Source organism: Hibiscus syriacus, unplaced genomic scaffold (assembly GCF_006381635.1).
Source record: "Hibiscus syriacus cultivar Baekdansim isolate YM2019G1 unplaced genomic scaffold, ASM638163v2 tig00113719_pilon, whole genome shotgun sequence".
Taxonomy (NCBI): domain Eukaryota; kingdom Viridiplantae; phylum Streptophyta; class Magnoliopsida; order Malvales; family Malvaceae; genus Hibiscus; species Hibiscus syriacus.
In genome coordinates this window covers 866206-879706 of record NW_024063467.1, presented here as the reverse complement: position 1 = coordinate 879706, position 13501 = coordinate 866206, and the positions used below count along the sequence as shown (strand labels likewise).

General features: G+C 32.4%; 1 protein-coding gene and 1 pseudogene across 2 annotated transcripts; one reads left to right on the top strand and one right to left on the bottom strand.

Moving 5' to 3' along the window:
- Window positions 1-4954: 4954 nt before the first annotated feature.
- On the bottom strand, window positions 4955-8354 carry LOC120186667 (mitochondrial carrier protein MTM1-like). Of its 2 annotated transcripts, XM_039190541.1 has the most exons (10): window positions 7929-8354; window positions 7718-7807; window positions 7480-7608; window positions 7273-7332; window positions 6988-7158; window positions 6674-6767; window positions 6362-6453; window positions 6092-6241; window positions 5843-5901; window positions 4955-5366 (listed from the first exon to the last, which is right to left on the bottom strand). In XM_039190541.1, the coding sequence occupies exons 1-10, from the start codon at window positions 8181-8183 to the stop codon at window positions 5234-5236; spliced, it is 1233 nt and encodes a 410-aa protein (XP_039046472.1). In that variant the 5' UTR covers window positions 8184-8354; the 3' UTR covers window positions 4955-5233. The 2 variants fall into 2 exon arrangements, with proteins under 2 accessions (XP_039046472.1, XP_039046473.1); XM_039190542.1 differs by lacking the exon at window positions 7273-7332.
- A 1547-nt stretch (window positions 8355-9901) lies between these two features.
- On the top strand, window positions 9902-12677 carry LOC120186751 (annotated as a pseudogene).
- Window positions 12678-13501: the final 824 nt, after the last annotated feature.

The following is a 13501-nucleotide window of genomic DNA, read 5'->3' as shown; positions in this document are numbered from 1 at the left end:
TAATTTTTAATAAATTTTTAAATTTTTTAAAACTTTCGTATTCTTTTTAAAAAGATGTTCAAATTCTACTGACGTAATCAGAATGTATCACACAATAATAATATATCAAAATTTTAAATAAATTTTTTATTTAATGATTAAATTTATTTAATCTCTCTACTTCAAATTTTAATTAAATTATAAAAAAATTAAGAACTTAATCAAAATTTTGATATTTTTAATAGAATGCTCTTAATTATAAATTAAAAAAAGCATAGGACTAAGTGATCTTTTTACAATTTAGGGTAAAGTATACAAATGGTTTATTGACTATAGAGCGATATTTTATTGAGTTCATTGACTATTAAAACTTATAAAATGATCCCTCGACTAGAGGTATTGCTTTTTTGAGTCATTCGACTGTTAAAAATTGTAAAATGAACCCCTGACTATTCATTGTGTTCCAAACTCATCCTTTTTCGTTAAAAAATGATGGCAATTTAAGCTGGACATTAACATGTTGACTAAGATATGATAGTCGTTTGAGATTTTTGGATCATATTTTATTATATCTCAGTCAGCAGGTTAACGTCCAACTGAAACTACCAATAATTTTTTAACTAAAAATGACAAGTTTGGAACACAATGAATGGTCAGGTGACTATTTTGTAGCTTTTAATAATCAGGAGACTCAAAAAAACAACATCCTATAGTCGAGGATCATTTTGTAACTTTTAATAGTCGGAGGATTTAATAAAGTAATATCTTATAATTGAGGGACCATTTGTGTACTTTACCCTATAATTTATGACCCCCAATGCATAGATAAAAAGAGAGAAAATGGGACAAAATTTGAAATCAAAAGTGCAAAACTGAAAATAAAAATGAAGTAAATGAGAGAGGGGGCCTCTACTCAGCTTCATTTACTTCCCAAGCTGAAACATATAATTTATTAGCACACACGAAATATATGCGCTCAACATTACTCCATTTCTCTCTCATACAAATATCATAAAGGTTTTCCTTAACGAATTTTAGACAAAAATAAAAGCTAATTTACCATGGGTTTATTTCATTTGCATTAATATACCTTATTTAAACTTAAATATTATTGTACGAACCAAGTGGTATCCGTGATAAAGAAATTGAGGACCCAAGTTCAAGCAACAATATAGATGACAGGGTGTGAGCTTTCGAGGTCGAAAAGTTTAGAGTGTTACTTGAACAGATATTGCCTTGTACTAACTCAAAATTAATACAAAAAAAAACTTTAAATGTTATTAGGGTAAACTACATGTTTAGTACTTAATAGTTTTGACCCGTTTTAATACCTAAACTTTTAATTTTCTAAAACCATACCTAACGTTTAATTTTTATTTTATTTTAGTACCCATTGTTAAAAACTTAACATGTTTAGTACCTAAACTATTAAATTTGGTCCATTTTACTACCTAAACTTTAATTTTTTTTTAAAAAAATTAACGTTAAATTAACAATGTACTAAATTAAAATAAAAACTAAATGTTAGGTATGATTTTGAAAAATTTAAAAATTTAAGTACTAAAATAGACCAAAACTGATAGTCTAATCAATAAATGCGTAGTTGACCCTATTATTTATTATCTAAAAAATGTATGAAATTGTAACTGTGGGATCACATTAGGACTTATGATTTAGGAGGCTAAAACCCGGTGCGGCTGATTTCTTCCCCGGTTCAATTAAACAATGGATAATTTCATTTGGCTTAATTATATATTTAGCCCTGAACTTCTACCCTCCTCTCACATTGGTCCTTTAATTCTTTTTTGTCTCACATTAACATCGAAGTTGTATTCCGTCGAACACATTAACCTTTTCATAACGTTATTGAGTAGACGATGATATAACACTTTAATATTATATCGTTTTATCATTTATAATTTTTAGAAAATAGATTAACTCTTGAATTTTCATAAAATAAAGGGATCAAATGTATAATTAGATCATTTGAATTTAAAGATTTTGAATTAATATTTGAATATTTATATTACCATATTTTATTAGATTTATTTGAACTATGATGAATTAAGTTTCCAAATGGTATAAAAGGACCTTTGGTCCCTCAACTTAGTAATTTTTTTCTAATTTAACCCTTAATATTTGTTGCTCACATTAGTCCCTAAACTTATATTTTTGGTCATTATGATGTGATGGCGTATCATATCATCACAATTCACAAAGACTAAAAATGAGGAAAAAAATGTCAAATTCAAGGACTAATGTACACACACAAAAAGTTCAATATGTTAAATTAAGAAAAGTTATCAATTCTAAGGACTGCAACCTACTTTATCCCTTTCGAATTTACTCAGTTTAACTACAACTGTACCTGAATTCATTTCAATCATTAAATTGGTTCGATTTTCGAAATCTATAAATTTCAGAAAATAACAGAAACAGAAATGGATAAAATACACAAGAGGACGACAAACTATGTCCAAATAATATTTTTAGCCACTAAACTTTTAAAAGTTACAAAATGATTAAAGTTATCAAATGATTACAAATTGATCATTAAATTTATCAAACTGTTACAAAATAATCATTAAATTTTATCAAAATTTTTACATCTAATTATAACATAGTAGTGGCCATTTTGTAATCATTTGATAAAATTAAATATTATTTTGTAACTTTATCCTAAAATATTCAATTTCTTATGAAAACAAACAAAATAGAACAGAGAAAGGTATTGAACAAACAGTGAAGTTTGAAAAAAGCAAACTACGATACAAATGCGAACAGTGTAATTTCCCTATCACAATTCACTCTGATACGTCTGAACTGTTGGGGGATGTAATGTATACAAATATATAGATTCAAATTCTTAAATTTATTCGAAAAATAAAATTAAATTTAGAGTAAAGTATATAAATAGTTCTCGACTATAGGGTGTTATTTTGTTGAGTCACCCGACTATCAAAAAGTTACAAAATAGTTCCTCAACAATAGGATGTTGCTTTGTTAAGTCATCCGACTATTAAAAGTTATAAAATTGTCACCCAACTACTCATTCTAAATTCGTCCTTTTTCGTTAAAATATTTAAGACAATTCGAATGTTAATAAGTTGTTTGAGATATGATAAAATTTGATCATAGAATCTCAAACGACTATCATATCTCAGACAGTAGAGACAGTAGATCAACATCCAATTTATTTTTCAACGGAAAATGACAAGTTTGGAACATCATAAATAGTTAGGTGACCATTTTAGAACTTTTAAAACAAATTAACATCTTATAATCGAATGATTATTTTATAACCTTTAATAGTCGGAACTAAACAAAGTAGTATCCTATAATCGGGAGATTATTTATATACCCTTAAATTTATTCGAAAAACAGTAATTATACGGACAGACCGCTTAAATTTCGAGTACTGGAAAATGGGGTTGTAAGGTTTTAAAGAAGTGGAGCCTATGTTTTTGGTTGTTGTCTCCTCTTGCTTTTCCCAGGCATGTTTTTAGTTAGCTTGGAGAGCTTTCATGGTGATTACGTAAAATTATGGGATTGGGATGTCTCAAGAAACCAGGCTTTTAATGCCATGGCTGGCGCGCCCTTTTGGCCTGTTTGTATGCACTTGAAGACCTAAAAACAAAAAATAAAGGCACCCTTGGAGTTAGGTTTTTCGTATAGGGTGATGGTGACCCATGCGACCGATCTTAATGATGGGTTGTGATGGGAGTGGAAAAGGCACACATGGGGACTTTGATCCTTTGGTGTTTGTTAATTATAATGTAGAAAAGGGTTATAATAGGTTGAAATAACATAAAAGCAACATTAATATATTGACTAATAAATCAAGTCCAAAAGACAATTATAAAGTTATAACAAGAATTAAAGTAAAAAAAAAGGTATTTTTTCTACAAATGATAAGTATATAAACTATGTTCCTTTTTGTTTTAGGTACTTAACTGTTTTTTTTGGTTAAATTAGGTATTTAAATTATCATATTTAATTATTTTAGATATTAATATTTTTAAATTAGAAAATATTTTCCGACCAATAAGATATTGACACGTCATATAAAATTAGGTACTTGATAAAAATATTTTAAGGGCTTAACGTAAAAATATAATTTAATGATTTATTTGACCAAAAACTAATTAAGATACTAGAAATAATTATATATAATAATTTAAGTACTTAATTTAACCAAAAAATAATTTAGATACATAAAGGGAAAAAAACAACATAGATTAGTTATCTTTTTAGTTTAAGCCTTGTAACAAATCAAGACGGTATGTTATAATCAATCAAGTCGAAATACATCCTGAATTATAATTTTCAATTTGATCTTCAAACTTATAAACATTAAAACTTGATCCTCAAATTATTAATGTATATTAATCATATTCCCTGCTAATAAAATTATCATGTGATAAATTTAAAGAAAAAATAATTATAAACAAACTAATAGAACAAAAGTAAAAATGAAAAAAAAATTATTTTATTTTATTATTTATCATAATTTCAAAATCATAATATTATATTATTCATAACTATACAATACACTATATTATTTAATAGTTAAACTCTAAACAAATGTATTCAATCGGTTGACCAAGATATTCACCTTTAAACATTCTCCTTTCTTTCCCTAAAGTTCCCTTTTTTTTTTCTCTCTAGGTAAAATTACGATTAAATTTAAAATTGTTAAAAAAAATAATTGAACTTTCTTCATTTAGGCTTATAGTTCACTCCTATAATGAAGGGTAAATTCTATGGTATCTAATCAAATCAATGGATTATGTATCAATGAGTACGCTAAATAAATAGCCCAGTAACTATGTATAAAAATAAATTAGCCCCCTTCCCTCGGGTAAAAAGTAAAACCCGCTTAACACAGTGCAGACCTCAGCAAAACGTAATTAAACTCGGGAACAAAAAATGTTCAGCTCAACTTCGAGCCAAGTAAAATCAACAACGAAACTGGGTAAGAAATGAGAAGCATATGTGCTACCTATGTGAGTTTGAAGACTTGGACGAGGATTTACGGCGACCAAACCGCTTGTTATTTCCGACAACCTATGGTATGTATGATCAAACATTAGAAGTTAAAACCTTGAGACCTATATGAAACGGATCTACACCGCCAAAATTTGCATATTATCACCATATATTATACTTTACCCTTATCCACATCAACATCCCGAGCAAAGCAAACGTTCGTTTAGTAGACCAAAAAGGCGATATCAGCTGCTGCTCTTGTAGGTCATGAACTTGCATAATGGTGATGTAGAGCATGCTTCACTACTTCATAAAACGAAACCACAATCCCAACCGAAGGGCCAGCACGGCCCACACGAGGACCCACTCCTGTAAAAAGTCCCTTCATTCCTCCATCCCTGTACCAAACAAAATATAGCAAGTAACAACTCAATCTTGGATTATACAAAGCTAGCTTCGACTCAAATCTATCAACATTATCGGCTCTTGGCAATCAAAATATGGAAGCATGAACACTCCGGGTAGAAGCAACAAACATATAGAACTCAATCTCCATGAACACAAATTTAATGCTTAACGCTACACAAGTTAGATACTTCAGAAAGAAATAACAGATTAGAATATGATATAGTTTGATTTCATTCCTATCAGCTGATTAGAAATAATTGATTCCAAAAGTAATAATAAAGTTTGATTTCATTCCTATCAACACAAAATAGTTTCTCAAGCATGTCGCTGCCTAAAGAAAGCTTATTCAAAAAATTCTTAAAGGTCTTGGGGAAAATCTGAGACTTGGAAAATTGGAACCACGTAATACACATTACCATCTCCATCAAAGATGCTTAATTCTATTAACAGTGAGTTAGGAAGATACCTCCAAACTTCCATCAGTGTCTGCCTAGTGGTCATTCGCCATGCCCTGACAGGGTCCTTCTGAAAATTGAGACAGAGACAGCAGATTAGAATTAAAACACGATTTAAGAGCAAGTTAGTTGATTTACTTGGAACTTCCTGGGATAAAACTAAAACTAACTACTGATTGGATAAACATGTGATAAAAGTTCAACATGCAGCAACATTAGCTTTTGAAGGAGAGCAACATAAGCTTTTGAAGGAGAGCAACCTCTATCTGCCTTCGAGTTTTAGCAACATCTAGAGGACAGGTAGCAGCAGCAGCAAGGCTTCCAGCCAAAAACCCAGCCGAAAAATTTGCCCCAAGGACAGTAAATACATCAGATTCTTCCCCCACCAAACCAAGAAGTTTTCTCCTGATCTGCAAAATAAGGTAGAATAACCAACAAACTCAGTTGTTGCAATGAGTTTCTTGAACAATCCATGGTCACCGAGGTAGACAACTATAGGAGTTCTAAGATATGGTCAAATGGGAACTCACAGGCTCAAGGGTTGACCAACAAATTCCAGAGAAAGGAACATCACGAGCAAGTTGTGCTCCCATGCCTGTCCATAAGACGCGATACCCTTGTACTGTCAAGGGAAACATCAGAAAATCATGCTTAGAATTGTGAGGGGAAAGATTTGTCATCTGCATCATGACAACAAAAATGAATGTGAAAATGTACTTTTTGATGCTAAGGGCATAGAAAGTAAAAATACAAGAGGAAAAGCAATATTCCCGATAGGCTAAACTTAACATGCTAAAAAAGGTAAGAATTACCAGAAACAGGTAGAGTGGAGATTAACTTACAACTGCTCTGAGGGTTTCTGCCCTTGACATCAGACAAGACTCCTAGAAGGGTACTAAAAACTCCAGGTGGCTTCTTTCCAGTATCTTTAAATGCCTGTAATTGAAGCAGAAAATTGACAAAAATAAGAAACGATAAAAAGAAAAGAAAAAAAGAATCTATGAATTAACCGACATCTGTTTTTTAAAGAAGAGATGGCAAACCTATTTTGATCAAAATGGAAAAATATAGTAGCATGAAATACCAGCAATATGTACACAATCACTTTCACCACAAAAAAGGCGACAAAATGTATACAGATTAATGTAAAAATCACCTGCATGCGTGTTCTAGCAAGTTCTATAGGGTAACATGTCGCACAAGCTAATGACCTTGCCAAAGAGCCAGCAACCAAAGGGGCATATGGTATTGCAGGAGGCGTATATTGTTCTGCAAAACCCTCCATCCAGTTACGGAATATGTCATAGCAAGGTAAATAGATTCCCACCTGTACATAAATGTGACTACAGTCAAAAACTCTATTAATATTTGGTACATGATGTATATGCAAAAATACTTTCTCCAACTGCTGAAAGGATTGCTAATGAGAATAGAAACTCACTGTCGGTACAGCCAAAGCAAGACCAGCATTTGTCCCTCTCCACAACCTAGCAAATCCCTCCTGCAGAAGATATCCTGTTAGGCAGACAAACATATATAGAAAAAATACTCAATTAACAATGTATTGTTAAGATAAAGCAGTAAGCAGTTTAGGTTATTACAACAATGTTATCAACAAGCTACAAGACGACCGCATTGCAACACCAACCTGTCGTATTATCTTGTTGAAGACATCTAATGTTCCTCTGTACTGAAAACAATCAGGAGGACAAATCGATACAGTTCCATAGACTCCGGCACGAGTACACGAAGGCGAACATTTCAAATCAGAAAACATCTAATCCAAAACATTCACAAATGGAAGAACTTAAAAACATACACAACATAACAATTCGTTTCTCATGGATATTAAAGATGGAAAGTGAAAGAATAGATTGCACTGCTACCGTGTTTGGTCCAAAATATGCCATTCGACCTATAAGATTACTTAGGGGATGCGAATAATGCACTCCTGCTGCCTGAGCTTGCAATCTTGTCTGTTAATTACAGGAAAGAAACATCAAGCGGATTAACTATTATGCTAAATACGCAATGAACATTCAAATAACAAACAATTAGCAAATAAAACTAAAACTAAAACGAACTAATTTTTATTACCTTGACAACATCGAGCGGATTAACTATGATGGCGGATAAAACAGCAGCACCGGCAGCAGAGAAAGCACGCTCTCCGATCCCTAGATTCGAATCGGAAGTATTATTATCTTGCCGATCCTCGGGAGCACCAACTTCACTCCCACCTATGTCCGTTATCATTGTTTCCGTGATCGACAAATCGTGGCCGTTGATTTCAACTCGTGAAGATCGCTCTGAACTCATCCGAATCTGCGTTCGTTGCTCTGTCTCCGCCATCTCTATTGCTTTATTCTCCTCTGTATGAAAAAAAAAATCAATTAAAGAGTGTGAAAACAGAATCAAACGACGGTTTGATTCTCAAATAGCCTAATATCAGAGCATTTTTTTTTGACTTTTTTAGCAAACAAAAATTGAATGGCCTTTCCAATTTCTTTGGGGAGGAGGAAATTTATTATAAAAAAAGGAGGAAAAAAAGGGTAGAAAAATGCTTACCAGAATAAAAGCGGGAGACGCACAAAACCCTCTAACCTAAGGCCACGTTTGGGATATATCTTGAAAGTTACAGTTTTATTCCCACCAACACAATGCGTAAAGAATTTTTTTTCTTTTTTTTATACAAAAAGACATCATATGACTTTATATATTTGAAAATCGTCGTTGTTCGTTATGGTATCAATGTGATAATTTATGATGTTGATGTGACAATTCACGATAATAACATTTCAATTTAGTGTCATAGATTAATGTAATAGATGATATGACATATATATGCCATGTCAGTACCGTGACTTTCATGTCAACATAAACTGACACATTAATACTGTAATGATCAACGGCAAAAAACGTTTATAAAAAACTTAAATTAAATTTATGTTTTAAATTAGAGGATCATATTATGAAAAGAATAATATAAAGACCACATTAACTTTTTTTTAAAAGTACAAGGATCTTTTAAGTCCTTTTGCTTTCCAACCTTTGGTGTTATGAGGTAGTGGTGGAATAGAATGGGGGAATAATATTTAGTGAAAATAAAATTCGACCTAATCGTCAAATGACAAAACTGAGTAAGTGAGAAACAAACAGGGCCTTATATTTATTGCCGATGAAAGTTTCGGCGTTGGGTATATCCTTTTAGGGCTTCCTATTACCGCTTGAAACGAGGCATGACTCACGCTGAGTTGGACAAACCTCAACGCGAGTTGCTAAAACCCTAATGCAGTATCAATGAGAAAATTCAGTACGGTAAAACCCTAAAGTAAGGTCAGTTTTTGGGTAAACTACATGTTTAATATCTAAACTATTATTTTTATTCTATTTGAGTACTAAAAACTTTATTTTTGTTCAAAATCATTATTAACGTTTAGTTTAAATTTTGTTTTGGTACCCACAATTAAATATTTAATAGTGATGTTGTGACATGTGAATGAGGTATAACAATTGATTATTTTAATTGAGAGAATGTTATAAAATGACATGTCCCAAGATTCGTGGCAAAATACTCTTGTTATCGAACTCTGACGTGGAGGCTTTTCCGTGGAACAAACATAACTTTGATATAGAAATATAGAATGCACATTAGATGATCAAGTTTCTCATATTGGACCTTAAACTTAACATGTGTGGTCAAATTTACCCTTAAAATTTGTTTGGGTTAAAATTGGCCCGTGAACTTACAAGTTACTAACAAAAGTTCAAGGGCCAATCCGACAAAAACCATCAACTACACAAGTCAATTTGACCAAACTTACCAATTTTAAGGGTTACTTTATGGTTTAAGCCTACTAAAATACCACATATAAATTTAACAAAAGTCCATCAACAATATTATCAATTGGATTTTATTTTTTAAATTCAACAATTCGAGGGTTTAAATTATTGGAAATAAAAAAATAGGGATTAAATTCCAAAACACTACATAAAGGTCTTTGTTACTTTATATCATGCGACATTAAAAGAACAATAGTCATGTGGTTGATAAAAATTATATTACCAATATGTTGGTTCAAGGGTAAGGAGTTTGATATTACTTAAGCGAGGTTTCGAGTTTGAATAATTGTGTATGCAACAAATCCATGCTGGTAGACTCACTGACCAAAACTAAGTGTTTGACGTGGGTCGGTTTAATTAGTCGAGGCGAAACCTTATAATCGAGAGGGTAACCAAAACAAAGTATATATTATTATGGGTAAACTACTTATATAATCATTCAAGTATATGATATTTTATAGGTAAGTCATTCAACTATAAATAATTAAAATATAGTTTTTCAATTGATTAAAAATTACAAAATTGTTCACTATTATTATTTGTTTGACAAAAAATTGACATGTCAGAAAATTTAGTCATCGAATTTACTCAATTACATCATTCTATACTTTATCCCTAACTTAAAACCTAAATTATAAATCATAAACTCTAAACCATAACCCCATAAACTACAAACTATAAACCTTAAATTTAAACCCTAGCTAAGGGTTTATAATTTAGGGTTTTAAGTTAGGAATATGATATAGAATGATACAATTAAACAATTTTGAGAGTTAAATTGATTCGAAAATACGATAGGAAAGAAAATGATAAATTGAGTCTACTACATGAACAAAGGCAACTCATAAGTCAAATTTATATAATAAAAATTTGATTATTAGCATTTACATCTTTTTTTTTCCTGTATGTACATATATTCAAATTCAACACTTTATATCCAACTGCTTAATTATAATAAATTAAGCGCAACTGAATAAGTCAAATCAACGATGTCGACGGGGGCGACGATAACAGAACCGGATTTGTTTTCGTCAAGGACTTTAGAGTCGACGATGGTGACTCCGCTATTCAAGAGGCCAAGAGTCTTAATGCTATCAGAACCGCTCTCGAGAATCTCGAGGACCAGCTCGAAGTTTTCCGTGTCAGGTTTTAACTCGCTTTCTTTTTTTTCTTCTCTGGTTTTTGTTCATTTGCGTTAGATTAATTTCTAAAATTGATATACGGGAGCTGTAATTCTTTTATGGGAATTGAATTTCCAGTGCTTGCTTCTAGTCTTGCGAATTGTTATTTGGGGAACTGAGAGCCTGCTTGTTATGTTTTATAAGATGGGCAAGTACTCAATAGCTTCAAAGTCGAGTTTTGTTTATATGTGTACATATATACGGGGAATAGAATCCAATTACACAATGTACAGATTTAAGATTGTGGGATGAATATAAATAGATTGAGATTAACCCTAGAGATTAGAAAATGAGAAGATATTCACGAGAAAATAAAGAGTTAATCTAAGCCGTCAATTTTCACTCAATAGCTTCAAAGTCGAGTTTTGTTTATATATATACATATATACGGGGAATAGAATCCAATTACACAATATACAGATTTAAGATTGTGGGATGAATGTAAATAGATTGAGATTAACTCTAGGGATTAAGAAATGAGAAGATATTCACGAGAAAACAAAGAGTTAATCTAAGCCGTCAATTTTCACTCAATAGCTTCAAAGTCGAGTTTTGTTTATATATGTACATATATACGGGGAATAGAATCCAATTACACAATGTACAGATTTAGGATTGTGGGATGAGTGTAAATAGATTGAGATTAACCCTAGGGATTGAAATGAGAAGATATTCAAGAGAAAACAAAGAGTTAATCTAAGCCGTCAATTTTCACTCAATAGCTTCAAATTCGTGTGGAAACATGACTCTCTCAGAATATGGGAAAAAATTGAATATACCCGTGTCTGATACTCACCCGAGCTCGAGCAACTTATGGCTAAATTATGGTTCTCTTGAGGGAGCATTCTGTGATCTGTGTAATATAGCTTGTATTGAAATGTGCTTTATCTGAAATCAAATTGCTTTGGTTTGTGGATTCTGGAGTCTGGAGAGAATGTACCAGCTTTATCCGAAATGAAGTTGCTTTAGTTTTGTGGATTCTGTTCTCTTTGGAGAATGATGAGATGATGAAGAGGCTTATTAGGGTCTAGAGTGGCATTACAAGATGGCAACACAACTATTGTATGGGGGTGAATCCTGATTTATTGCTTCATAATCCCAATTGAAAAATGCTGGGATTGGATTCATTGTTCTTTTTAGGCGCTGTGGTCATTTTGACCAACTTTTCTCTGTTTCTGACCTTACCTGTTTGCTTTTACATTTCATGTTTGAAACGATTTTTCGAATGTTACCAAGTAGCATGGCACATGGATCACTTATGCTATACATTTCGTTGTTCCTTCTACAGACTGTACAAATACAGCAGCGGGTTGAGAGAGATGCTGCCATTGCACGATTAGAACAAAGCCAGATAATTATCGCATTGAGACTGGCCGAGCATCATGGAAAGAAGTACAAAGTAATCGATGAAGCTCTAGCTTTTGTGGGAGATGTACATGATGCTAGCCGTTATGTCTCACCTGAAAACCTTTACTGCTTGCCAAATAGTCCATCCGGAGAGAATCTTGCATCACACGAAGGGAAGCGCTCTAACACACTAATCAAAATTCTTGTTTCCACCTTCAACTATGCAAAGAAATCCCTGAATTTCGACCGTACGGGTGGGCTGCTAACCAATGCAGCTATATTCACAGTCAGCATGATAGCGATGATGTATCATGTATCTGCAACGGATTGGTCATTCAGAACATTCAGGGAGACGAGAAGATGACATCGACAACTGCAGGAACACGAAAAAAAATTCTCGACTCGAAGGGTCATCATCCTATGATCATTCGAGCCAGTTAGATGTGTATCTAGCTCGGGGTTAAGGTGAAGACATAATCCTATGACCATTCGCTTAGCATGTTACCAAAGAATGATCGTTTGTTTTATCTTCTAATATATTGACCTGTAGTTAGAGCTGTTGTGAAAAATGCCGATTGCTCTTGCTGGTATTTGGTTGACAATGAACGTGTTTAATCGACGTGACTTATGATTAGGCATGTTAAGACCTGATTCTGATGTCCACGTGGCTATAAATAACAAACAAGAAGAAGAAAAGCAAATGCTTGTGTTGACTGGGGCTGCGATTGGGAACAGAACTCCCCATACAAACTTCACGTGTTCATCACATGGTTGTGTACTGGGACCAATCATTTTCCTTTCTCTTGTACGGTCTGGACCCACCTTAGAAAATCAGATGCCCCGGAGTCTAAGTAAGCATGTGAACGGGATCAGACCATCAACTTGATTTTGTGGACCAATGCGGTTTCAATGGACTGCTGTCGTGCACTCTACATATGGTAAACTTAATAATTTCAGCTAATTAATAATTAGGAAATTAAATAATAGTTGTTAAATTAATCTAAGATGAGGTAGTATCCATTTTAAAGATTCTCAATATAATTTGACGATGAAAGTTTATCTTAATTGTCTCTGGTGTTCGAATCTAAGATCTCTAGAGATATTCACTAAGATATCATAAATCGTATAATAATTCATGTAAAAGAAAACCAAAATATACTGAATAATTTGACCGTAATTTTCTTAGTTAATTAGAAAAATATATCAGTTTTGAAACTAAATTAGCATCTCACGTGAGGGACGATGATATACAAACGTGACAATAGACTAAAGAAATCAAAAGGGTAAATTATACTGGAG